The 27,304-nt window shown below is 47.6% G+C and overlaps 2 protein-coding genes across 3 annotated transcripts in view; one reads left to right on the top strand and one right to left on the bottom strand.

Annotated features, from left to right (window-relative positions):
* Positions 1-2,903: 2,903 nt before the first annotated feature.
* LOC308200498 (NAD-dependent glycerol dehydrogenase-like) overlaps positions 2,904-27,304 on the top strand; it is a 42,211-nt gene continuing 17,810 nt past the window's right edge. The window contains exons 1-6 of one of the 2 annotated variants that reach the window (XM_080606358.1): positions 2,904-3,812; positions 11,320-11,583; positions 16,019-16,178; positions 17,915-18,006; positions 19,019-19,251; positions 25,901-26,137. In XM_080606358.1, coding sequence (XP_080462484.1) covers positions 3,800-3,812; positions 11,320-11,583; positions 16,019-16,178; positions 17,915-18,006; positions 19,019-19,251; positions 25,901-26,137 — 999 coding nt within the window. In that variant the 5' untranslated portion in view covers positions 2,904-3,799. Of the gene's footprint in view, positions 3,813-11,319; positions 11,598-16,018; positions 16,179-17,914; positions 18,007-19,018; positions 19,252-25,900; positions 26,138-27,304 lie in introns of those variants that run through there. The other variant, XM_080606359.1, reaches the window with a different exon arrangement.
* Positions 3,806-9,555, bottom strand: LOC308200499 (2-epi-5-epi-valiolone synthase-like). The gene is made up of 5 exons (XM_080606360.1): positions 9,332-9,555; positions 7,263-7,896; positions 5,833-6,066; positions 4,897-5,149; positions 3,806-4,229 (listed from the first exon to the last, which is right to left on the bottom strand). The coding sequence occupies exons 1-5, from the start codon at positions 9,538-9,540 to the stop codon at positions 4,129-4,131; spliced, it is 1,431 nt and encodes a 476-aa protein (XP_080462486.1). The 5' UTR covers positions 9,541-9,555; the 3' UTR covers positions 3,806-4,128.

The raw sequence follows: 27,304 nt of genomic DNA, 5'->3' as shown, positions 1-27,304 counted from the left end.
CGTGGCGCAGGGTAGTAGCTGTAAGAAGCTGCTCCATTTGTGGCAGCAAATAGGTGGTGGTGGTGCTTGTTGGGAGCCTTTTATCTCCTTTGGACAAGCCTGAAAAATCCTGTGCGGGGTACGAGAAAGGATATGGATGAGGTTGCCAATGCCGTGTACGGTCTGGCTTGCTGGGAAGTCCAACGGTGGGGCTGTGGGATGCTGTGCTGCAGGGCTGGTTGAGCAGTGCCTTGGTGTGGCAGGTTTCTGCTGTCACCTCCCTGTGTTGTGCTTCCCTCTCGGTGCTCCTGGTGCTGGGAAATGCTGGGAAGAGCCTTGCTGCGCTGCCTTGGTGGCTGCAGGGGCTGCCCTCCTGGTGCTGTTCAGTCAGGGTGGTCTTGGCACTGGAAGCTGATTATACTCACTGTGTCTCAAGCTCTTCTGAAATGTATTTACTTAAAATTGCAGGGGAATGGCTTTGCCAAGTGTCCCTGATTTGTTGAAACGGATGCATAGGCCTGGATCCTGGCTTGTGGGTTAGATGCGTGCTGCACGTACCGCTGCTGTGTCTTTGCCTCTGATCCAAAACGCATCCTTACCTAAAACAGCTCTGTTTTTAACTGAGTTTTTGAGGGAAACTCTTAACAGGCGTGTATTGAGGCTCACGGCTCCACCGAGGCCTCGAGGTACAGCTTCAATGGAAATCTACCTTTTTTTTACAGCCTCCTCACCTGGGTCACGGAGGAGCAGGAAGGCTTCTGCCGAGCACTGGCCATGGCATTAAATGCTGCCCAAGCGTCGTGAGAGGCAAGGAGACTGCTACGGTCTGCAGGACAAACCACGGCATGCAAAGCATCAAAGTACTGACGTCTCTAAATGTGTTTATAAAAAACACCACGGTTGGGGCGTAGCGGGTGTGTGCAGTGGATGCCTTCCTGCAGCTGTGGAAGCGTGCAGGCCATTAGGGCAGCTGGAGGGGGCCACGGCGTCTCCACGGCAAGCTGTGCTGTACTGCCAGCCCCACAGCTCTCCTCCAGCACCAGCAAACCCCCCGTCTGAGCTCATGCTGTGGTCTGCAGGTGGTTGTGCTGGGATGCAGGGTGTAATTCGTATGGCGGTGCTCAAGGTGACGGCTCCAGCGCAGGGCGGTCGCGAGCGTGATGCACGAGGGGAAGAATGGGGCAGTTGCTGGTGGGCTTGGTGGTGTTTGCTGAGCTGCTTTAAATACAGCTGCTTTAAATACAGGCAGGATCTTTTATCTTTAAATACATGCAGGATTTAAATAGGCAGGATCTTTCAGCATCTGCTCACAAACTTTGGCCTTGTCATGTTGCACAGGGTACGCTGAACACTGCTATTGACTGGATGTGAGTAATAACCGCTTGGTTACTCTGCCATTAAGAAATATCAGAGCCCTGGAGGCAGCCAAGAAGCGGTTTCCAGAGCAGACAGTTGCAACAGGAGCGGCTTCAGAACACGCCAATAATAAAATGATTCCTCGCTCGCTCATCCCTGAAGCAATGTTGTCCAAACAACTCCGTGAAGAACTTGCATCGCGGAGAACGCAGCTGGGTCCCACACGGCTTTCTGCCTCCTCCTTTGGAGTGATGTGTCATTGAAGTAATAGGAAAATAAGCAGAGATGTTAGGTCTAATGGTAACAGTTCCATTTGAAAAGCAGGAATTAAATCAAAGCTGGATAAATGAAAAAGAATTAAATTCATTTCAGACACTTAAAAAAAAAAAAAAAAAAGCTCTGCAAACAATGAGGTGTATTTCAAAAAGTCGCTGTTTTATTAATAATGATTCCTACCTCCTTTCCTCGATCTTTCAATGACAAGCCTGGCAGAGGCTCTTTTTATCAGACGCTGAAGTAATTTAGTTGCTGTCACATGCCCTTCTCCACACACACGTATCAGTCACACAGCCGTTTTATGTTCTTTAGCACACTGTAATATGTAATTAAAAATGTGGCTGGCTGCTACTAAGCAACCAAGCATGTCAGGGGTTGATTGTGTTCTGTCACCCACGGCGGAAGGAAGGGTAAAAAACAATAATCATGTGTTCACTTTTCAGCCTTAATTGTGCTCTGGCTTCTCTGATACGTTGTTACACACTGCAGCGCCTGAGGACGGAGGCAAAACCTGCCTGTGGGCCAGCTGGTCACCGATATCAAAGGGTCTTGTGTGTTGGGCTCCTACGGGGTACATGAGCTTTTGGGACTCTTCTGGGTTCGCTTCTGGTGGACTGTGCTAAGTCCACGGCTTTCCATGGGACTGGAGGGCTAAATGCCTTCGAGCCTCCGAGGATTTCTCACAAAATGCTCAAAGTAAGTAACTAAAGCAGATATTTGTCTTGTGCCTCCTCCAGGCAGGTGGATGGGGGAGGACTCCTGCACTGAAGGACACTGTTGGGCAGCCTGTGTTCATTTCTGGGTTATCTGATGTGAGAAGTGGCCCTTCCAGCTCCCGGAGAGGGGGAAAGCCACTCATGAGCATACTCAGGTGGTCACCATAAGCCTGGAGAGGAGCTACCAGAGCTACCAGTCTGTGGTCCCAGGTCAGCTCCGAGAGGTGACTGGCACCGGGTTGGGCTGAGGCACGGGGACCTCCCCTCCGGGGTGTCACATCGCATTGTCCCTAGGCTCTGCTGACCTGGGGCTCTTCCATATTCCTAAAAAATGTAGATCCTTGTCTTCTGTTGTGCCATCCCTTTCTGTGCTAGCAACAGTCTGCAGTACGGACACAACGTCACTGGGAGCCTTTGGAGAAGGGTGGGAAGGCTTTCCACAAACTTCTAGGCCCACGTTCTCCAGGCTCAAGAGGAAAAGAGATTCATCGTACGTCTCTATTCCTCACTCCAGTGTCTTGAGCATATGTACACACACACGCACACGTGCTGTGGTTAGCAATGGAATAATTATTTTTAAAGTTTCCTAGTTTTAATAGCTTTTATTACTTCAGCAAAACAGAACCCAGCACATCAGCACAAACCGGTATGATACAAGAAAACAAACAAAAAATAATGCTGTAAATAATTCAAAGGCAGTTTGTTGACTGTGATTCCTTTGATTCAGCCTCCAGGGAGAAGGACGACATTGCCTTTATGTTTTTCAGTCACCATCTGATATCTAACCTGTCCTGTGCCTGTCAGCATCCCAAGAGGTGTCACTGAGGCGGCAGGAGGCGATGAAATGGCTGTGAGCCCCCTGGTTTCTCCATTTCCCAGCTGGCCTCACCGACCTGGAAGCCCTGAGGTGGGGAGGGAGCAGCCCAGCAACGGGAGGCTCCTGGAGGCCCACCATGAAGGGGAGCCCAGGGGCTTCCTGCTGCTCCAGCCTGAAGCTCAACCTGGTTCACAGGCAACGCTTGGTGCAAATGGTACCATTTTGGTCACACCAGCGGCTTGTAGGGGATGTGCAGTAAAGCCACCGCTGTAGACTTCAGCAGCACCATGAGGCCTGACAGCACATCAGGGCGATTGTAAGGGCTGCCAAGGGACAGCCAGTCCTGTGTTGCAGCAGGGGCCATCTGCTGGTCTGGGACAGCCTGAGGTGGCCTGCTGCTGCTGTTCCCCTGTGCTGAGAGCAAAGGCCGACAGCTGTTTCTTTTTCTTGCTAATTTGAATGAACTGAGAATACGAGAAGTACTCAGGGTGCCAAAACTAGCGAGGGAGATATCCCTCTGAAATATTTTATATAGCGTGGAGATTTTATGAGGTGATATCAAGATGCTTCTTCCCTGTGGTCTGTAGGCCGTACGCCTGCCGACCTGAGGGGCCCAACGAGCAGCGATGGGAAAACGCTGTGCAGGACCGCGGAGATGGATGAACCAGGTGAGTGGACAAACACTGCCCACCTCCCACCTAAGGAGACGTGAGCTCGCTAACACCTACAGCGGATGGTTTCGCTGCTGAGTGGTCCCTGTGTGAGCACAGTGCTGCTCTAACGAATTCCCTTCCAGCTAGAGCAACCAAAAGAGGTAAACTGGGTCAGACACCAGTGTTGTTCTTGCTCCCTGCAGCTCTGGAGTTTTCACGGGTTCGCAGGTGCTGCTGTGTTTATTCTGTTTAAATTCAGTCCTGCCTGCTCACTTATGATGTTGAACAGCTCCACACACAAGGGCAGGACCTCGGCCAGGCCTCACGGCTCTCAGAGGGCAGCCGGCCCTTCCTCCAGTGCCGTCCTGCAGTCCCTGACCCACAGCTCGTACGCTCTTTCCAGGGTCTCCTCGCTGGTGTCATTGAAAATGTCTGTAAAATAAGACCTGCAGTTAGCTGGGCATCCAGGGAAGTTTTTCACAGCTGATTCACTAGGGGGAGAGCAGCTCCTCCAAACAGTTTGCAAGAGCCTGACTTCTTGTGAGTGCGTAGAGACTGAAGCTTAATGGAAACAGTCTGGATATTGATGTAAGAGAGGGCAACCTCGTCCCATGTATTGCTTCTGGTTTAGTGGTTTTGTTATTTTGTTGTTTTTAATGTCTTATAGGTAAGAATGTTTCACCCGAGACACTGGACAGTTATTATTTAGTTTTCCAGTATCAGTTCTAGGCATGCTAAATCCCTTTTGCCAAGGACTATTTAAGAACTATTCTCAAGTATAACAAAGGAATTATTTTTCTCTTCCGACCCTCTTGCTATGTCTGCCCCAGCACTGCATTTAGACCGTCTGTTTGTGAACATGTCTGCCACGTGCACCGGGCAGTCACGCAATGCACGGGGTCTCGGTCCTTAACCGAGCTCAGGTGGCTGCATGCTGGCAGAGGGCCCTGCCTCTCTACAGGCTTGTTGAGAAGTTAAGAGAGGCGTAATGCATATTAGAGCCTCAGGACACGCTCTCCAGCATGTCACTGTGCTGGGATGCCTGCTACCCCATTGTGTCCCCACCCCGGGGTGTCCCTGGTGCTCCTCGCCGCCGTACCTGCCACGCCGAGGCCGGTGGGCAGCGGCATGCGGGGCAGCCCCCCGCTGTGCTTCAGGCGCTCCCTCAGGGCTGTCTTGATGAGGGCCCAGCTGCAGCCGCCGTGCCAGATGGGCAGCTCCAGGCCCCGCATGCACTGGATGATCTGCTCCTTCTCGCCGGCGCTGAGGAGCCCCCGTGCATGGGCCACGTACGTCATGAAGGCCATGTCTATGTTCACGGCTTCGCCGTGCATCAGCGACGGCAAAACCCTCTGAAACACAGCAAGGGTGGGTGGGGGAAAAGGATTGGGTTGACAAATAGGAAACTAGTTGTTATTTTTCTAAAAGTACTTGTGACAATTAACATTCAGCTCAGTGGTAGAAGTACACGTATGCTGGATCTTAGCGTCTTGTGATTTATGGGTCGCAGGGGATGGTCTCTTTTACAAATGATTAATGGCATACAAAATGTCCCATAGGGATCTAGGTTCTAATTCTACTCCCATTGAAATCACTGATGAAGAGCACAATAGGATGGAGAGGAGAGCTCTGAATTTTGCATAAGATCTGGTCCTCTCCCTTCAGTCCTCAGCAGCAACTTTCCCCCAGTGATACAGGCTGTGGTCTCCATGCCTTTGCACTGTTACAGTTTGAGCTGGTGATTTCCAGTGGCTCCACTGAAATCTGGTCACCTCTGTGCTTTGGTAATTGCCCAGCAAGAAGCTGCAACAATTTCCTGAATAGGAAACACGGATGGGGGTGTGGGGGAAATGGGGCAGGGGAAGGCATCTCTTTAGCCACCAGGACCAGGTTGGGTGCATTGGGTGCTCTGGGGTAGCTTGCATTCACTTCAGCTCAACTCTTTTTGCACAAAGTTTTCATGTTTCTATTTGAGCACCTCTTTTAATTATTTATTTATTAAACAACGTATTGCAGTCTGAAGTCTGTCACTCACCATTTCCAGTTCTGGGCTTATAAGGTGACCAAAATCCACCAGTCTGTCCAGGTCGTCCTCCCAGAGGTTGGGAGCCAGCTCTTCCAGCATGGTTTCGATGGCAATCCTGGTGGTCTGCAGTGCAGCATCGCCGTGGTCAGCAATGCCACTGCAAGACTGGAACTTGGTGTCCAGCAGGTATTTCCCGTGGCTCTTGAGCAGGTCAAAGAGCCCTTTGTGTTTCATGAGTGCCATCTAGGATAAAGAACCGAAGAGGTAATTAAAGATAGCTATGTGATTCCTGTATTTGCTGCTGAAAATTGAATTTTTTGATAGAGTGGACTATAGTGCTGTGTTGCATGCTAGCAGGAGTACCTGCATGTTTGAAACAAGGGCAAATTCTACCTGTACTACCTGAAACAGTATTTCTGTAGCCACATTTCCTGCCAGCATGCATATGGGACTGTGGGAACAGGGAGGATATGCTGGTTTGGTGAATATTCAGCAGGTCTCTATGAATGTGTCACAGTGGTGTCATGTGAGTTTTTGGCTATGGTAAGTGGAGATGTTTGCAAAAAGGGTGTGGAAATGGTAAAATGTCAGAGTTGTGTGGGAGCACTGCTGGGCAAGTTTGCCTGCGCCTGCACAACCTCCAGGCGCTTCCGGCTGGATGGTGGACATCCCCAGGTCAACTCTCATCTAATTCTTGCAATTGCTTTTTGGGGAAGAGAAACTGGGAAAGTACTGCAATACAGAGAATATGAGGGTTCAGAAGGGGTGTCATGATTGCAAGTATGTGATCTTTCACCCTCTGACTCTGGCATTAGACCCCTCCTGCAGTGGGAAGCAGCGGCCAGCGGGTTTCCCGGTGCCTGCCAGAAACTTCCAGATATCCTGGGGACTTCCCACTGTGCAAGCACTGAAAAAACTACGGATGAACTCATATTTAATACACTTGAATAGCTTGAACTCTACTTTATCAAAAGTTTTCAAAGCTCTTCAAGCACAGAACCATTTACCGTGCACTTCCCAGGTAATTTTAGAAGTAGAATTTTTCTCGCAGGAGATTGATTGACCACACTTGACATACCCCCCGAGGTAGGTGCAAATGATCTTGCAGATTATTAATCCCCAGTATAATGAGCCTGGAATTGTCTGCCAGCAGCTCTTGTAAGTGTGCTACGGATCTTTCTCTTCCTTCCATGGTTGTGCATCTGTGTCTGGCCTTGAGTTGTGGTGTTTACTCTGCAGAGTTAGCACGAGGCACTGTGTGTGTGTAAGGGATATTCTAACAAATTTGGCAGCTGTAAAAACTTACGTGTAGACTCAATGACAGTTACAAGTCCCCATGCAGCCTTAGTGACCCACCCTTGTGTCCATAGTGCTGTGGGTGCTGATGGACACCTTACCAATACTTCAGGTTTAAAAACTGCAGTTGCAAAAGCTCCTACCTTTAAAATTTCGCCAAGGCCGTTGGAGATGTGTCGCCGAGGGATGCTCTGAATGAAGGACCTGTCCAGGAAACTAGCTACGGGGGGAGTGTAGCCCCCGAGCTTGTTCTTGCACTGGAGGAAATTCACCCCGTTCTTTGCTCCCACGCTGGCATCAACGTAGGAGAGGAGGGTGGTTGGGACGCGAATGTAAGGCGTGCGTCTCCTGTAGAGGGACGCAGCCAGTCCCACGATGTCCAGGCAGACACCGCCTCCGATGGCAATGATGGGCTCTGTTCGCCTGTCGATGCTGAAGTTCTGCACTTCTTGCAGGATGTTCAAGACCAGGTCCATGGATTTCGTTTCTTCGGTGGTTGGCAGGGCGAGGATTTTGTGCTGAACGTCATTCTCTTCAAAGAACTGCCTGACTTTGGAGCCATAAAGTTCATCAACGACTTCATCTATGACAATGAAGCGCCTCAGCCTCTTTTTACCGCTAGTGGCTAGCTCGAGCTGCTGGGGGTCAGTGATGTGACCCCAGAGGAGAGTGGTGTTAGAGGGATCCAGAATATCGTGCGTTTCTACCACTTTGTAGCAAAAATAGATGGGAGCTTCGATTGTCCAGGAAATCCCACTTTTGGAGACACATTCACCTCTGGAGGGGATCGGAAAACATTGGTTTGAAATCATTATCCTCCTCTTTTGTACTCTGCACATCTGGACTAGTTTAAGGAGGTGGCCAGGGGTGGGGAACATGTGGGGTCTGTGCCTGTGTGCCGCAAAGGTGCGGGGCTGCCAAGTTCTTAGTGAAAAACCAAAAGGCTGAACTTCTGCATGGCAATGGTAACACAGAACCAGAAGGACTGGGAAATAAACCATTTCCCTTCCAGTTTACCCATTTGTCAAAGCAGCAGAAAACCCCAGACCAATAATTTCAGTTTCCCAGAAGGTAGTGGGGAAGCGATTCTCAATTTTTTCAAAGAGCTTCTGAAGGAAACATCCTCTCCCTTGTAGATTTGGTGATAAGAGTTGATTTATTCCTGTCTACCTCCCCCCACACACGTGCAGAACTCCAAACAAAATATTATCTCCTATATATCTGTAAGAGTGGGTCAACGTATCTCAAAATAAATATGATAGAAACAGGAAATACACCCTGGTAGGGACAGAAAGGGACTTAAGAGTTGGGAAAGATTTCCATACTGGAGTTTTAATGGAAAAAAAAGCCCATGAAATTAACACGTAGTATCTATTGATAACAGTGAAGAACATAGCCCTGCAACCTAGTTATTACTTCTGCTGCTGGGAAGAGGGAGCCAGGGAAAAAACAGGAGGGTTTTTAGTTTGTTGTGAATCCGGAAAGGACATGGAAAGGAAAAGGAGGAAAGAAAAAAGGACAGAATGAAACCGCAAAGTGTATTTTATATGAGACCTCATCTTAAGCTGCGGTTGGATAAAAATTGAAATTTTCTGTGAATATTTGGTTTGTTTTTTGAATGAGTTGATGGCTCTTTGGATAATCAGGTTTCTGTACATGCCCAATTTCTTTCCACATGCCTGACCTTCCCCTTAGAGGTCTAATAGGTGTGTCTCTGCTTTCTTTGACACTAAATTGCCTCTAAATCTGGCCCTAACTTTAAGTGTTAAAGAAAAATAGTGAAGATTTTTACCTTCCAAAAAGTTTCTTCTGGGCTTTTAAAATGCAGTGTTACTAAAAGCATCATCATGCACATTTTAATGCAGCAAACATATACACAAATGCTGTAATTTCACAGCATGTGCAACCATCTCCAGTACATGACCCTTAAGAGACAGCCTTCAGGAGTATCCACGTAAGTTGTTTAGTAGATTTAAGAACCTTTCCATCTACAGAAGTTTAGGTTTCAGATAAAATGGCCTCAGTAACTGAGCCAGTTCATGCCAAGAATGGCGCTTGTTTTGAAGCCCTTTCCATACTGGCATGCGCTTAGTGATGGATTTCAGCTGCAGCGGCTCACAGAGGGTTTGTCTGTCTGAAACGCGTCCCACCAGGGTGACAGCGCTCTTTGGCTAGCCGGAGCCAAACGAGCAACATGGGCTCCTATACTTACATTTTGGCTTCAGAGAGAGTTATCTTGTCCTCACAGTCGGAAAGGGCTTCTCCTTTCTTGATCCTGCACCACGTGCTCTTGACTCGCACCAGCTGGAAGTCCGTGTGCCGGGGCTCCTCGGGCACGGCGGCCAGGGGCACGGGAGCAAAGCCCTCTTCTGACACCGGCATGTTTCCAGAAAGGAAAATCTCCTTGTGAAGAGAGCTCATGGAGCTGGGTGCCTTTGAGGTGCTTTTTAAAGTCTCCAGGTGACCAGGTGTTGGAAGGGGAGGTGGCGAGGAGACCAGTTACAAAACTGAGGTTATCTAATGGGGACACAGGCTAGGGGTGGTAGGAGCATTTGAAGACATGTGCGGGCACTGGGCTGGGCTTGTATAATCAGCTAGTTTTATAATGTTTAAGAAGTACAATAGGAGTGCATGAATTAACACCCAACATGATGCCCTACAGCAAATTTAAAGTTATGAAAACAATTTCTGTGGTTCTCAGTGCTGTTCAGGAACCTCCTTTGTTGCACTGAGCTCAGGCTGGGGCTCTGACCTCTTTTATGGCAGCGCAATGGGAGCAGGAGCACGGGGACAGGTTCAGCACTGGCCGGTCTGGGCTCACATTCCCAGTATTGCATCGAGAAATGGAATGATTCTTTTTGTTGCTTTCAGACTTTATTGTAGGTTTAAAAAAATAATCAGCAAGAGTTTGTCCCCTGAAGGGCTGTTTGGCTGGGGGGTGAGCTGAGTCTTGATTAGTTTGCCCAGCTTCCCGTGGGTCTATAAATGCCAAAGTGTCCCTACAAAGGAGCCATTTCAAAATCAGCAGTGTGGACTAGGTACCAGGGTCTGTTCTCTTCCTTATGATCTCACAGGGGGGCTCAGCCCACCACACCAAATTCTCCCATGACGTGGCTCTCTGCGCCACGCACGGGGGAAGATCTTCCTTCAGTTTCACCAGCAGGGCCTGAAGATACAAACCCATCCTTGCCTTCTCCTTCGTCATTTCTCTGAAAGCTGCCCTTGTTCAGAACAAAGATCAAGATAACTGAAAACAGGCATAAAAGCAGACGTTGGTAAAAGTTGCTCCGCAAGAGATAAGTGCTAGCATTCAAGGCTTAGTTGCAGCCAAACCCATCTGGGAACCTAGATTTATCTCAGATTTCATTTTGGGAAAAAGCTACAGGAATAAACTCCTCTAAAGCCACGCAGTGCTGCCCTGGGAGGGCAGTAATGCCTAACATCCAGCTCTCGCTGCTGGCTCCATCTCCAGATGGCAAAGTGCTTTCCGGAGGACAGGCTGTTATCCCCATTGTACAGAGGAGGAGATGGAGTCACCAAAAGAGGAGCAGCTTGCCCAAAGTCACCTCCAAAGCTAGTGGAGGGAGGCTTAGGTGGCATATTAAAGCTCTTAGCCTCACCAAATACTCATCTGAAATTTTAACTCCCAATCCAAACACAGTTTGCATTGTTTTCCACGGGGGCCGCAGGTCTAATACAGCTGGCTGTTTACTAACTTACAGACTGGAATAATCTTAGGCATGCAGTGAGTTCGGTCTTCATCTTGTTTGTTTTGATTAATAGCAATCTACTGAGTGTTGGGACTTTGTTTGCTTTTCTTTTACTCTTTTGTGCTGGCGTTTACTTATTTTCCATTTATACTTTCCCATTCTATTTTGGGGGCAGCAAAATGTCTTGTGTTGCACAAATATGGATGAACTGACTTTCCAATGCCCATCTGTTTGGCAACCTCATGTCCATGGGCCACTTTTAAATAAGCTGGGCTTCAAAGTCCTGGGGCTCCACACCTGATGGCTCAGCCGGGACGTGTCTTCTGTGCTATGTAACCAGGAGGTTACGAAATTGCTGAGTAGCTCCTTGAGAGCCAGCAGCTTCCCAAGGTCCGGATGTGAATATTGCTCTTACATAAAGTGCAGGCACCGAAAGGTTTTTTTTCGTTTTTTTTTTTTTTTTTTTTCCTCCCCCCATTTCTCATGTCAGACACTGTTGGATCTCACCGCTGCCCGCGCCCTGGGCGGGGGCCAGCAGCAGCAGCTGGCACGGGCACAGCCCCAGCCCGGGGCCACCCTCCCCGCGCAGCCTCTCCCTGGGCTGGGGCTGTGCCTGGCCCTCGTGTGCCACACTGCATCGTGCTGAGGAGCGGGACCCCTCACCAGACACCCGAGCACCGCAGCGCTACGGCCAGCAACCCCGCGGCAGCATCCTCTGGGTTGGGGACGAGAGGCATCATGCGTTATCCTGCAGGTAACCTCCCCTGAGTGAGTAATTTCGGATGCTTGTTTTACACAAGTTTTTTTCTGCAGCTTGCTGTGATAGCTGTGTATGCCTGGCGTGGCACACACAGCGAGAGGCTTGCTGTCTCGTTTGGCTGTTTTCTAAAATCAACAACTGCGCGTGGGAATCTGGGCTGCCCTGAACGCAGAGACTTTGTTCTCTCGCAGCCGGATCTGAAGCCCATCGAAGCTGTCAGAAGGCTCCCCTCAGCGCCTCGGGCTTTGGAGCCGACTGGCAGCGTGTACCACTGCTCACACAGCACCCTTCGTTGTATATGAAAATAAAGGGATGCTTTGCATGTCCTCTGCTGGTGATTCCAGAGCCTCCCTGCTGCGGGTGCTCAGCTTGTCCACCTCTTTTCTAGTGCAGGAGCCCACAGAAAATGTGTCAGCTGGTGTGGGTTTCCTTGCCTTCCCCTCGAGTTCAGGCAGAGTTTAGCACCTTGGCTCCTGCTCCTGCAGCCTCCCTGCACCGGCTGCTTCCTCTCCCTCCTCCTCCTCATCCTCCTGCTCCACCCCAAAGCCACCACCTCGCCCTGTGGTGTCACTGCAGGTTTTGTGCTGAGACCAAGCTGATAAACGCAGCTGATGCTGGATGGCTCTGCTCAGGACCGTCAGTTAAATGGGCAGACACTTGGGTCTGGTCCATGCTGCCTGCCCTGCCTGGGCTACAGCACCTCTGAGGTGTGTTCACACACTAAGACAAAGTGGTGAGCATCGTGCTAAGCTATTACTGATGCCTGAGGGGCTTTGGTAAACATGACAGCTGGAGCTGGTTGGGAAGATTTGATTAGACTTCCGATTCCAGGGTTTCAAGAGATTTCCTACTGTTTAGTGCTAAGCGTCTCCTGCCAAAGTGCTCGGCTCCCGAGGTGGTCGGTGGAGCAGCTTCGGTGCTCTGCCCTGGGGGGGGAGCTTTGGAAGCCAATGCTGGGGCTCCAGAATTGATCTAGAGACTGGAAGGTGACGTGAGGATGGCCCCAAATGGGAAACAAAGGCTCAATCCCACAACTGTGGATGTGGCATCTTTGCTTTGTTTTTGCCAAATCCATTCTGACTTTTTATTTGTTTCTCTCCATGCCTTCTTCTGGACAGCCCCCTGCAAACAGCACCATGTCCTCCCCTTCCCTGGCTGAGCTCTCCCCCGCCCAAAAAAATGACATCTAAACCCATGTTCAATGCCACTTGTGAAGTAGCAGGATTTTCTTTTCTTTCCTATATGCATGGAAAAGATGATGCTCAATTAGATGGGAAGGGGAAAGCCACATCTGTTCATAGACAGAGCCGTGGGGAGGCAACCAGGCAACACGATTTAGTGCTTAGGGTGGTTCAGCTGCTTTCCTAGGGTTGTGCAAAACCATGCGCTGAAGGTGAAGGGCTTTTCCCAGAGTTACACAGGGGGGAAAAAAAAAAGAAAAAAAAAAAGTAGTTGCATAAATGTTCCTTCACTTAGTGCTCAGAGCCCTGAGTGCAGCCTGGCCGAAACTGGCAGGCAGCCCCGGCCTCTGCTCTGACTTGTCGGACCCTTGCATAAAGGAAGGTAATTCTGACCTCTGCCGTTGGCCCAAAGCACCATCTGGGCTGTAAAAAAAAAAAAAAAAAAAAGGGCAAAAAACCCAACCGCAGACATCGCTTCTTGAAACCATTGTATAATCCCCGATGTGGAGTTGACTTTGGCACGCGCCGTGTGTTCCCTCTCTCTGCTAGCACGTCCTGGCGCTCGCGGGGGGTGTTATAACACAGGTTACAAAACAGCTGGAGGTGTCTCTTCCGCCCCTCGCTGAGTGGCAGGGCATCCTTGTCTGTTACTCATCCAGGAGTAGAACATGTTTATTACTATAAACATGCTTTTTTTTTTTTTTTTTTTTTTTGCCCACCCGCGCTACATTAGCAAAAAGCCTGGGAGTGCTTGGCAGGGCGGATGATGGAGAAGGCAGCTCCCGACATCTGGCATCCCGCAGGCGCACGGTGCGAGCCCCAGAGGCTGGGGAAGTGGTGGAAACGTTCCCAAAAGGCATGGTGCCGTTGCACGACACATAGCTGGGCTGAGGGGGTCTGCTGAAGCCAGCGAGCTAGCAAGGTCTGGGGAGGGCTGGTTATTTCTGTGCTCATAGTTATAAAAATGCGGAAAGAGGTGTGAGCCGCCCCTGATGGTGAGATACCTCCGTGAGCTGTAAGTCAGGGGCTGCAGTATCTATCCTAAATCTGCCTTCTCTCTGTGTCAGGCTGGGCTACTAGCAGGGGCGCAATGCTGTCTATATGACCTCCAAGTCTGCTCCGTTCCGGCAATTCCCCTGTAAAAGGAGCATGTATTTTGTGTTCGTTGTTTGCTTTCATGTTGTTTCTGATTTGGGTAATGAAAATGACTGCAATTGTCCCAGAAGGCAACAGCGTTGTCATCTCAGTAGCTACAGAAAGCTGAGATAGCTCTGAGAAACAGACCTTTGCGGAGGTTTAGACCTTTCCCTATTCCCAAAGACTTGATCTTATTCATATGGTGCATCTTAATACCAGGGGAAGAAGCACTTCCCAGCAGCTGGAAGCCCTGGTGCTCGTTTGGTGTGGGGCTGTCTGCTGAGCTTACCTTCAGCTTGATGTACAGAGGGGCTGTAGAAGAAGGCACCCGAAGTGCTCACAGCCATAACAAGAGGATGTGGAGCTGCTCCATGTATCCATCTCAGATTTACTCCCTGAAACACTCCGCCAGAGGAGACAGTAAAAAAAGAATAAAAGGCACCCTTCTGTCATGCTGCCCCTTGGCTAGAAGCTAACACCAGCTCATCAGCAAGGCTGCGTTAGGCCGCCAGTCAGCAGCAGTGTTGATGGGTGGCATTTTGAGCAGATAGGAAAGAAATGGAAAAGAGAGAAGTCAGAGGCATATATCTATCTCCATTTTGGAGTCTGATCCTTTAATGATCTGATTAAAAGCAGTTCCTAAAATCTGCTGTCGCATTTGCCTTTGTGCAGCGTTTCACAGCAGTGGGCTGTGGGGGTTACGGGCGTGAGGGGATGCTCTGATGTCCCCTGTGGCTTCACGCCGGGGCTCTGCCAGGAGGCCGTGGGGTGGCCGTGTGCCTTGTGCCATGTCCCACCAAAACCCATCCTGGGACAGGGACACGGTGCCTGCAGCAGCAGCCCCGCACGGTCAGAGCTTTGCTCCACAGCTGCTGGGCTAGCCCGGGCCAGTCCTCCAGAGGAAACATGTCCTTGGTTGTGACTCTTCGGCACTTAGTTTTCAAGCAGCATTTTTTTTTTTGTTTTTAATCATGGGGAATAAAATCCTGCCTGGGGCAGCCTGCTCCACCCCGGTGTGCTCAGCGCCTGCTGGCCTTGTGTCCCCGATCTGCCCTAGCTGCTGCTTCCATAGCCAGCATGTGCTCTTGCAGTTGAGGACTGGAGAGGTTTTCTGACCCACATCTCGCTCTGTGTGGCTACAGCTCACCAGGATCCATCGTTGCCTTGCTGCTTCGTGCTGCCCTGGGATTTCTGGGGTCTCAGGGCCACGGGCAGCATTGCTTTTGTCCCTACATCAGGCTGGTCTTGATCCTGGAGATGTTTCCCCAGGCTTTGAAATGCTGAGATGTTGTTGTGTGGTGCATAATTGTTTCTCTCTATCTGAATAATTAACTTTCGGCAGGGTGTGAAAAGATGCTGTTGGGTTCAAGCATCGTTAGCTGTCTGTGCCGTGAGAAACGAAGGTTCAGGGTGTGGTGTGCCCGCCATGAGCTGCTGTGGAAGGTTGAAGGCAAGAGGGTTAAAAGGTTGCTTTCCTGCCAGGGTGTTTCCTACATCACCTACACAAAATAATGTGTTGTAGAATATCTTGATTTCACACCATCATGGATTGGGCACTAGAAACTTTTATTTGGGTATTTGTCAGTTCGTCTGCCATAGGACAGGTGTAATTTTATTTTGGGCATGAGCGCCACAGGTTGTTCTTCAGATCCTGTGCGCAGCGGGCACGGGCACCCCCTTGGCACGCGGGAGCGGCGCTCCCTCCTTCCTGCCAAGCTGGAGGTGCCCTGGCCTGGCAGGAGCTGGTGCTTCTGCAGGGGCGGTCTGAGAAGTGCCGCGAGTTCTCCAAGAAAAACATAACCTGGAGGAGCTGGTTCCATGTGCAGCTGTTCCGTGTTCGACGTTTGTCTCAGTGCCTCAGAAATGAAAAACTTGTGTTTTTGAAATACTTGTTTCATCTCAGAAGAGGATCAGCAGTGGGGACAAAAGGGAGAAAGCAGAAGAGAGAAATGAATTAGAAGCAGTTTGAGAAAATCCCATGATTGTTTTCATATTCCTTCAAAAACCTGTATTTGCATGAAAAAAAAAAACAACATTGGGAGGGATGTCTAAATTTCTGCTGATTTGAAAAGTTATGAAATCATTGTTCTATTTTTTTTTTCCCATTTCAGAAACACCAGCTGGGCTTATTGCTGAGAACCTTCTCAAAGCCCAAGAAATAGCCCTCAATGACTCTCGTGTTCCCACACAGCTCAGGAATTACTTACAGAAAGCTCTTGATGTTGCCGTTGGGCTAGACACTTACCCGGATGCGATGGCAGCTTCAAAGAGGTACGGATCCCTTCTGAAACCTCGTGCTTTTCTCCTGCGATCGCACGGACGCGTTCCTAGCCCGCCTGCTCAGGATGTGCCACATTGTGGGGGACGGAGGAAGGCAGAGGAGTGAGAGCTGCCGGCACATAAATATATATATATATATGTATTTACATATATATATACTGGTGCACACACGGGCGTGTGTGTCTGAGGGCACCCAAGGCCTGGAGGAGAGGAGGTGTGAACAAAAAGTCTAGCTCTACATTTTGTGAGGTGTTTCACCAGACGAGTGCTAACTGTGGCGACGTCTGTGTTGCACCGAATTCTTGGGAAAACAAGCAAGCCAGCCTCCACAAGGGGCTGGCTGGAAATCTCGGAGATTGAACCCCTGGGTCGAACCGGTGCTGGGATAAACAAAGGATGAAGGAAACCTGCATCAGGACCTCTGGATCCACCCTATAATAACGGTCTTTAAATGCAGCTTTTATCTCCAAGTGCTCAACAAACATTAATTAATCTGCTAACTCAATTACTCTGGTAACTAAACTAATTAATTAAACTAATTTAAGGTATCATTAATTCAGAAGTCCAACTGATACCCTCATTATTCTTTTTTTTTTTTTTTTTTTTGCTACAGTATATTACCCAGCCATGTGGGGTCTGCTAAACAATCCCCATTTATCAGCGTACATTTTGATATGTGGAAAAAGCCAGTTCTGTCTCAAATTGACAATGTGTAAACTGTTCCAGGCTGTGGAGTACAGGGAGGCTGAGCGTTCGTTCTGTTGCTGAAATAATAGCTGATAGTTGTTTGACTTACGCTTGCTGTATGATAATAGCTATACATTATCTTATTAAAGTTGTTAAAGCATTTGTGAGGGGCAGAAAAGAGGTTATATGAAATGTTCTACTCTTTAAGTCTTGGATTATCTGAGTGTGGCTGACACGGGTTATGAATTCTTTCTCATTTTACTGGTGAGTGGTGGGGGGAGAAGAGGGAGAGGAAAAAAAAAGCTCAAACGACTCTAAATTCTGGCCTGCAGAACTATCACCAGCCATTTCTGGTGGTTACTTTCTTCGGATACGGTGATCTAATCTGTCTGGAGGCTATGGACTTCTTCCAGTCATCTATTTATTTCCCCCTGTAATAAGCAGCATCTCACTTCAGCCAGACTTGTCTCAGGCTTGGGTGCTGTGAAATAGCATCTGGAAGTACCATGCTTTTCTTGGCAGTTTGGGAGGAAAGAGTTTTTTATTATTTTTGTCTTGCAGAAAATTCAAGATTTTCATCTCTAGCCCCATTCTGCAATGAACACTTTTTTTGTTGTTGTTGGAAAAAAAACCACAAAACCAAACAAAAAACAGCCAGGGAAGCTGGGGCTGTTTACTCTGAAACAGCAAATGGACTCCTGCTTTGGACCAACTGGAAACGGAAAGATTTGTGTGTGAACAGTGGGGAACACTCGTCCTTGGCCCCACAGCCTCTGCTTGCCAAGCCCCTATGGCTGGTGCATCTGCCAGCGCCAAGATGGGCCCAGGAGCTAGGGGCCATGGCCAGGCTGCTTTTGCTTATTGCTAATCCAGGGGCTCCTAGGATTATAATTCAGTGATATTTATGATGCCTCTGGGCTGATTTTATGTTCATGCACAGGGACACTTTTTCCAGGTCTTTCCTCTTTGTTGCTGTTTTTTCTGTGAGATATTCAGATTTCGGTTGTCCCCATAATGTTGAAATTTCTTCCTTTTTCCAGAAAAATGTCACCTGGCCATGACTCAGGGGATGCTGGAGGAACCAAAACTGGAGCTGGGCTGCAGCAAGAGCACACTTCTAGCTGTTTGAATGGCAAGTTGGTCAAACAAAATGATAAAATTGCACTGTATTGTTGTAAACGAGGTTCATCATATGCTAGCCCGTCTTAGTGGGGATAGGATGAATGCTGTGGATATACTCAGAAGATGTGCAAAATTATTTTAAAAGAGAGATGGGATCTTCTTGCACGAATTCTCATTTTACATGAATTTTGTACTTCCCCATCCCATGCCTTTGTGCCTATGCACACATGCTCACGCACACGGTTGTGTGTGCTTTGTGTTCTTTGTCACTCTAATTCATGGTACTGGTCCCATCCCTTACAGAGCAGCAACGAAATCCTTCTCTTCACTGCAGGAAGGGGGAAACTCTGTGGGCTATGTTTTGGTGCTGCCTGGTAGGGGTTATGTGCTTTAACAATGGAGGTGGTCTGTGGCCGAGCACTGTACCTTTTTGAGTAGCAATGCTTAGCCCTGGATTCCAATATAAAGCTTATTATACTAAATCTATTCCTAGATTCATTCTTCCCAGATGTTCCCATCTTTTGAGTAATATATCATCGCAGTGAAGTACTCTTATAATGTATTACACTAATACATTGTTCGAAGGACACCACTGATGATAAATTTCTTAAATGATGGTGCTGTCTAGGGATAATGACTCTAAGAGCAAATGCAAGGTAATGTAGTGATTTTTTTAAACCAGGTTCCAGAAAGAATATGGAGACATCTTAAAGCCATTTTCATATGGGGGGAATGTTAAAATATGCAATATTTCAAGCACTATTTAACAAGCACTTGAACAATAGCAGCATTGATGATAAAGGTTCTACATTTCAAACCAGTCCCTCTATTCTGTTGTCTTTTAGCTGGATTTTAGATGAAATTTTGTCAGATTCTGTTGTTAAACCCTTATCTGAAAGTGTTTTAAGGTGTGATTTTTTTTTTAAATGATCACTTAAAAGGTACATCTAATTTTCATTGTGAACAAAGTACAGTCTTTCTTATGGATTTATTTTTAAATTTTCATTCTTGTCTTTTAACAGGCCAAATTTTTGAGATGTTTATTCATATGATCAGAGCCAGGAAGATTTTATTAATTGGCAAGCTTAAAGGTTACAGTATCCTTGCTATCGCAGAAGAATTGCCAGATGATGGCAAAATCTTTGCATGTGCAGAAGTGCCGTATCTCGGAGTGAACAGCCAAGAAGCATTTGATTATTCCTCAGATGGCAAAAAGATAAGCATGCGAGTGGGACCAATAGCTGACACTTTGGAGGTAAAGTCACTTGGAAAGGGAGTCTGGGAGCTCTTGTTCAGAGCAGATTAAAGCGTTTTGGGCAGATAGCGTCTGTCCTATTTCCTGCCCACAAAATGCTGGATGGTGACCCTAGTTTGCTCGCAAATATGTGAACACACTCTTCTACAGCAGTTAATTTTTATTCATGATAATGTGTGATGGGACAGCTCTGTCACACAAAATAGCTATTTTCCTTCTTAACTAAATTACTGAAGCTTTTTTATCAGAGGAATCATGAGCTCTAAATTTAGGTCGGTACGCTACAAAGGCAGAGTTTTACTGGACTTGGGGAGTTTTTGGATGAGGGTCTCTAATTCCAAACATAGCAAGCTGGCTGGATGTATCTGTGCCATGCAGGACCTGCCCTGGGAAGGACAGATTTCTCCCGATTTTCACAAGAATTGGAAAAGCTCTGCAGAAGTCTGCAGTTCACCCACAGCCTGGCACTGTTTTGCCCCATTGGCAATACTGCAGGGAATTAGACCCTGGGCTTTTCACTTTCAGAGCAATGTGATCAGCTTCAGATGTGCAAACACATCAGCTAAATTTGTTTCATTCTGACCAGCGATTTTGTCCCAAGAACAAGAGAAGCTTATGGTTGCCAGCAGCTAGAGGAGTTTCATGTTTAATTACGGTTTATGGATCTCCATGATACTGCTGCAGGTCCAGCATGCTAAGAGGAGATGCCCATGCCAGGTTCATTAAACGCGTAGTCTTTCTATTATTAATGCAAACCAATTTGATCCAATTCCATCTTCAATCTGGAAGCGTCAGTGTGAGCTTGATTGTAATTTTGTTTGCATTAACAGGTACCATATTTGTTTCTAAAATGAAATGGCCAGGAGCTTTCTAAACTCTGGCTTCCATGACCTCCAAGTTTGGTAAGAAAGAAACAAAGAGCTGTGCCAAGTATATGAATAAACGAAACGTTACAGATCACCTGCAATGTGCAGCATTTAAAATCCCAGCTCCCTGCAGTGAGTGTGAAATTAATTGAATTGCTGTTGCTCTCTAGTGCCCATTCTGTGCAACTGACTTACTGTGACTGAATTAAAATATCTAGAGGCAGACAGAGTACATGCTGTGTAGAGATTAAAGAAGGGAGCAAAGACGTGAAAATTAAATCCTTAACACAGAATGTCGCAATTGATTTTGTATCCTCAGATTGCAAAGCGATGGCACATCCTGACCCCAGTTCTACAGGTACTCGGGGCTTGGAATAGCTCTTGGAGCTGAAGGGAATGGAGATGCTCGTGTTCAGTGGGTGAGACACCTGCACTGGGGACAGGTCTCTATGGCAGGATTTCTGCACTGGCCTCTGAGCTGTGTTGCTCGACCTGAGAGGTATTTTGTTTGGGACACTCAGGACTGTCATACTGGGCCTCTGGCTCTCTGGCCACAATGACTGTAAATGATGAAGGGACACATTTGGTGGCCTCTCTGGTGCCCTGGCATGCTCGGGTCACTGGGGTTTGCCTAGCTGGAGCAGGGCCAGCCTTATGGGAGCGCATGGAAGAAGCTCAGGCTGTGAACAAGTGTGCTGCCTTTTCCCTCCTAGAGAAGACCAGCTCAGGCTGGAGACCCAGTAGGCTTCCTGCATTTCCATGTGGGCATGCTGAAACGCCGGGGGATGAGTCTGTCAGGTGGGAGACGGGCTGGGGCTAGCACAGCTGAGCTCTTACAGCTCAGCTTCACGGAGGAGGTGGAAAATAACCATATTTCTGTCCCTCATTGTCTGCAAGCAGGCTGGTGTAGAGCAGGGATGGGTAAGAGTTGCTAAAGAGCATGGTGAGATTTTCTGCATCTCCTCAAATCTTTGCAACAGCGCAGGCTCCTGGGAGCAGAGTATTTGCCTTGTCACACTGGTGATTTTAAGGCACAAAAATGTGCCTCAGGCAGTGGGGTCATTGTGGCACCCCTGTGGCTCTGGCTCCTCCACCCACCACTGTGGATCTTCAGGGCTGTGAGGTAGGGGAGAGCAGTGCGAGCAGGCCACAGGTGCACCCTGACCAGCGTTTCTGAAGCCTCTCACAGCTCCTCTGCATTAATGTGCAGGGCTGGCCAATTTCCCTGTCTCTTGTCCCAGATCAGAGCCAGCTGCAAAACATCTGGGATTTTGGGCAGCCAAAGGAAGCCAAATACCAGAGAGGAGCTGCAGAGCTCAGATACAGAGTGGGGTTCGTTTGGTACCTAAGGACATGATGGAAGAAAAACACCTTTCCTGAGTGTGGGGGAGGCACTGCACAAGCTAAGAGAGGTCCCTGCCAAAGGATGTAGCTCACGCACTCCACGGCACATGTCTCTGTGCCCAAAGACCACAGTAATCTTGACATCATCTTTTGAAATATGGAGTTGAGGGGAGCCTCTCCTGGGGTCCAGATTCTGATACAGGCGCTTTCAGGGGGCATTAGCTACCTTTTGAACGTGTGCTGGGCCACAGCGTTTAAAATCCTTTCCAAACAGGCTCCTTAAATCTGACGTCTGTTGTGCTGTACCTGAGTAACACACCTTGCCCTGCATCAGCTGTTAGCCATAGGCCTGATCCTGCACCGAGTGCTTCCTCTAATTCCCAGAGGACTTTGAACAATGGATGCAGGCCTGAGACCACAGGGAATGTAAACTACCAGGAAATTATTCCCATCCGTGATTTCGATCCTTCCATTTTAAAATCAAAAACACAACGCAAAAAATAACACTGTGTTTGCAGCGGATTCTGCTGATTGCAGGTCATTGTGTAAGCATGCCGGGGGTTTCTTTTTTCTTTTTTCCCTCCTTTCACCAGACAGAATAGGTGAAGAGGTTGAGCTGCAGATCTCATTTCTCCTGTTTTGCTGCTTGTGAAGTCTGCCAACAGAATCCACCTTGACAAAGTCAAGGACTCTGCGTTTAATGTTGAACTGAGTGAATAAATTATGCATGAAATTGTGTCGGAGTCTCTAGTGTGCAGAATTGCTCCTTTTGATATGAAAGGTTAATTCAGAAAGGAGTCCAAAATAGCTGGAAATTGTGGGGATAAGTGGATAGTATTCACTGTTGTGAGCTGTTATTACTAGAAATTGCATTCCCTCTCTAGCTTCCCTAGAGATTTAGCTTTGCCGGTGAATATAAACTGTACTCAATAGAATAGCGTTTAGGAGTAACAAGAGTGTATGTCCACATACAGTAAAATATTCTAATGGTGTTTTAAAAGGAAGCTGTACTTTTTCATGTATTCTGTGTACCCTAAGGATGGATTGCTATTACATTTAGGTCAAGAACAAGGCATAGGGAAGGTAATAAGTTTTGAGTACATCTTTATTACAAATACGCTGACTGTATGATCCATTTCAAAGAAACTGGACAGTCTTTTTTTTTTCTGATTGAGTTTGTATATGCCTTATGAGAGAGCGTTGCTTCTGATCAGGACTGCAATCGGGTTTTCTTTGAGCTCTGGCAGAAGATTCATTCATGTTTTTATTCAGGATGTCCTCTCCCTGGTCTTTTGCTGTAACTATCAGCAGTGTTGCTGTGTCCTCCTCGTGCTTGCTTTTGGGGCATCTCTGCCGTGCAATGCAGTGCTACAAGGTTGTTTTGTTGTTGATGTTGTTTTTTTTCCAACCAAAAAGGATGTTAATGACTCACTGCAAGCAAAAGCATTAATTTTAGCCAAGTTTGCTCTGCGTTAAGAACTTCTCATTGCCATCTGTTACTGCCTATGATGCCTCTGTAGCAAGAAGCAGGGATTGCACTGTAAACATTCAGGAAATTAGTTTCAGCAGGATATTTTTCAGGCAGATTATTTCCTTCTGGATCTCAGCTTTCCTCACAGTTGGAGACCTTTGGGCTCTGCCTCTCTCCTAGCAAAGGACAGGCATCTCTAACGTGCTGTGAGGTCCCAGGTAGGGCCAGGCCCAGTCTGCTCAGTCACACAGGGAAGAAGAAGGTGGGCAGTCCCCCGTAAACCCCCTCATCCATTTATGAGAGGGATGGCAGTGAACTCTCCTGCTCTCTGATCATCTCTGCTGGTATTTCCAGCACTGAGCTCTGCAGCCAGAGCTGTCGGTAGGGCGGCTTCTTCCCTTTTTTCACTCTTTTCCTTGGTGCAGCAGAGGGTGCAGGCAATGAGGCATGCCTCCTGTGGAAACACAAAGCTCGAATGATGGCACTATGGACTCCAAGGGAGTGATTCAGGCATTCCTTATAGGTGCCTAGTACTGCTTCTGCTACCCCTAAGACATCTGACTTTTCTATAAGCAGCTGGGGAATATGAAGTAGGATCTGTGGGGAGCTAAAATGGACCTATTTGCCTACATTTAGACACCTAAAGCCCACCCCCAGACTATCACAGCTCCTAGCAATGTCTTGTGAAGCTCTGCAAAGCACAAGGGAAGTAAGCAGGGTAGGAGCCTTCAAAGGGCTTGACAGAGCAATGAAAGGTGCCCAAGTGACCCTCGTGGCTGGCCATTCCTCACTTGATGGACTGGCCAAAGAGAAACACCTTCCAGACGGTGCCCTTGCACACACGGGCAGTGCAAGGACAGCACAGGCTCGTGCTGGGTGCACGCAGAGCACAGGCACCTTCCTGGGCTGAAAGCTGGGAAGCTGAAAGGTGGTTGTCTGTATCAGAAGTTAGATAAGAAGGAGATAAGCTGTCAGCAGGTAGATGGTACGGAAAGAGGGCTGAAACGAGAAGTCCAACTAATAATACCCAAAGAGCTGCACAACTCCATATGGACCTAATGAAGTTGATGCATAAAAGCGAGATTCTTTTTCATTAGGGAGCCATACCACAGAGCAGTAGTAACATATGTTCGGAGATGGCCACATCTGCTTCTGAATATCTGCCCCCTATCTCCTCCGCCCAGGAAGGTTACAAGTCAGAAAGTAGTGATAAGTCATGGTAATTGCTTGGCTTTGGCTTTGGCTCTTCTCTCTGGAGAACGAGACCTCTAATCTCTCTTCCTGATGGACTCCTCCTCCTCGCATCCATCTTCTGACCCTTCCTGAAGTAGCTACGTGGGGCAGATTGGGTGAATTGCAGAAACTTGGTATAAGATGCTCTTCCCCCGCAGCAAAAATGTTCCTGTTGCTTTCTGCCAGCACAGCCCAAGAGGGAACAAGGGCAAAATATTCTTACCAGTCATGAGATGAAAAGATGAATCCTAGGAAATCAGGTGTCCCAGCTTTTGCTACATTTATTATAAACCAGCGTATATATGGCCTTAAGGCATTCTTTCAACATAATGTTGTAGCAAAAAATGTCCTAAATATGGACTCATGAATGCTTTTGGCAGAGCTTCTGTGCTATCAAGCATCTGCAGTTAAGCGTGTCTATCCAGGATCTCAGGCAGGCTTAATTTCTTAACCACCAGCAAGCCCACAATGACACCAGTTTGCACAATAGAATAACTCACAGCTTGACTGATCCAATTCCTGCTATTTCCTCGTCTGAATGATGTGCTCTCTGCTTCAGAAAGGCTCCTGAAATCTCTGTTTGGGAGCCATCAGCCTCACTCCTGAAAGCAAATTAGTTTTTCATATATTCCGTTGCCATTTGTTATTGATGCTTTCTCTCATACATCTCAGGGGATCGCTCATCACTCATTGTGCACAATGTCTCCAAACACAAAAGGGAAATCTGGACGCAAGAAGTGCTGTTAAAAGTTGTGGTAGAAACAGTGAGTTCTGGAAAACATAATTGTTTCTCTTTTCACTTGAAATGCCAAGACTTGAAAGCATTTATGCTTGCCTGAGATAGGTGGATGAGCCGTTGTTTCATTGCAACGCACACAGATGCAGTTAAATAGTCCCAGATGGAATCTGAAATATTCCATAGCAGCCTCTTGGGCAGCGAGTGCATTAACTGCCACAGGAGAAGGCTGTAAAGGCTCCCATCTGGTCATCCATCAACACTTTTATACATTATCATCAGCAGCCTGCTTGGAGGGAAGGTGTGCCACATTTCTGAAAATCCAATTAGATGATAGCAGCCAGTTCTCTTTTATCCGCTGTTGCTGAGCCATCCAAAGCATTTTTTTAGATTAAAGAAACATAATTTTCCTTCACAGGAGCTGTGCTGCTTTATCTCTATCGTGACCCATTCTTTTATGTGCTTTATAATTCTATTATTAATTGGGATTTCAACCGTTCGCCTGCTACTGAAGTGGGACTTGCCAGTCTGCAATTCCCAGGATCAGCCTTCCGCCTCTTTTCCCCAGAGGCTGTTACAATTGCCACTCTTTGGTTTGTTGATAGTTACTCCTGTGAGAAGAGAGAGCTCATTGCAGCAGTTCGGCTGCCGCAGGGTTTGATGTGAGTCCTCTCCCTTGCCTTGATGGTTCGATCCCCTTTGACTCTGGATGTGCAGGTGTTTCTGCTGTGCCTCCCAGCACCACAGGCTGTGACGAGCAGTCCTCTTTTCTATCCCGATTGTCTTTGAGAGGTTCAGAGGTTTGGGCACCAGGGTTGCTGAAGAATTGTTTGCGAAGCATGGAAAACTCTCAACATCTCCAGAAGTAATTCTAGCTATGTTATTTTAAAAGAGCAGGGTTTGTCTGATTTGAGTTCTTATATAAAGGACATTTTAATGGCAGGGCTTTCAAACTGCAGGTAAATAATTAGTGTTTTCTCCAATATCGTTTTTTCCCAGGCATTACATGCTGAGGATGAGCACTTTGATATGGTCTTTATTGATGCTGATCAAAGGAGTGCTGTTAACTACTACAGCTTTGTCATGGATAACCACTTGCTGAGAATGGATGGAGTGATCTGTGTAGAGAATACACTCATGAAAGGACAAGTCTACCTGGAGAACATATCTGAGGAAAATGTACTAGCTGTCAGAAAATTAAATACAGTGATTAATTCAGATCCTCGTGTTGAGCAGGTTAGTGCAATGCAATTGGTTAAGGTACCTGTGTTACCTTATCTGTGGGTTTTGCAATGTGCTCTTCAAAATGTTTCTTTTGTTGGTGCTATTATCCAAGGGACCTAAAAAGAACTCAAGTTTTATTATAATTCACCTTACTTGATCTCTCTATGTGAGCTTCTGTGTTCAGCAAAGGTCCCTACTCTCTGTCTACATCATCAACGGTGTTAAAGGCGAGATAAAAGTGGAGCACTTAGGTGTGAATAATCAGCTCTACGGCACAACCGAGGAACCGCCACTGCTGTAAAGCCTTCGGGGGCTGTAGGGCACCACCAGCACAACAAGAGTCAACAAAGTCCTACTCCAGCAGGAGACAGAGTTCTTGTAGTAGGATGCATAAACAATATGCTGTGGTTTTCAAGATGAAACCAGACAACTAGACAAGGCTTTGCCTGCAAAGCTTGCTCTCGTGTCTCAGCTGTGTTGGGCTGCCAGAGGGTCTGCTGTGGCTGGGAGGGAGCCAGCGAGGATGGCCGGATCCCTGCCTGCCTGTGCCACTGGGTCAGTCCCACACTGGGACAGTTGAGGTCTGCCACTGCCCCCTTAGGATGTGGCACAGGGTCTTGGGGCTTGTGCCCAGGGGATTTTGCTATGTGCCTCACAGGCTCGAGGTCCTTGTCCATCTGCAGGTCAGACAGCCTCTAGAGGCACCTCCCGTGCTCCTCCATTTACTCTATCCTCAACACAGCTGTCAGTACCAAGAGCAACATTTTTCTTTTTTTTTTTTTTTTTTTCAGAAGAGGGAAAGACTGACAATGACTTTCCATGCCCTGAATATTACCGTCAGCTATTTAATGCATGTAAATAGCCCATTGTTTCCGTATCTAATATTTTAATGGTTTGACATTGGCATTGAACCTCCAGCACTGAGTGAATCTTTCACTGAAGTGTGATGATGGTATCGAGAGGCAGGTGACAAAACTCACTGAAATTCACCTAGAGGTGCAGGAAAGATGTTCCAGAGAGTGCTAAGGAACACCAAAGTGTAGCTGTTATGGTTTGCTGAGCTCCAAGAATGAGACTAGAATATCTGCCTGACAGCATTAGCTAGGCAGTGGAAACCCAGAAACCTCAGCAGCTGGCACTGATTTAGAAAATGGAGAGACAAAATTGCATTTTTTTCCT

This window comes from Anser brachyrhynchus (assembly GCF_964034855.1).
Source record: "Anser brachyrhynchus genome assembly, chromosome: 10".
NCBI lineage: Eukaryota > Metazoa > Chordata > Aves > Anseriformes > Anatidae > Anser > Anser brachyrhynchus.
The sequence above is the reverse complement of the archived record's forward strand: the minus strand, read 5'-3'. Positions and strand labels throughout refer to the sequence as shown.

What these genes read in the sequence shown, in the direction of transcription:
- LOC308200499 (XM_080606360.1), bottom strand. Translation starts at nt 9,540, where the DNA reads ATGAGCTCTCTTCACAAGGAGATTTTCCTTTCTGGAAACATGCCGGTG. An exon ending in ACTCTCTCTGAAGCCAAAAT is followed by an intron (nt 7,897 to 9,331) that starts GTAAGTATAGGA and finishes GATCCCCTCCAG; the next exon opens with AGGTGAATGTGTCTCCAAAA. An exon ending in TAAGCCCAGAACTGGAAATG is followed by an intron (nt 5,150 to 5,832) that starts GTGAGTGACAGA and finishes GCTGTGTTTCAG; the next exon opens with AGGGTTTTGCCGTCGCTGAT.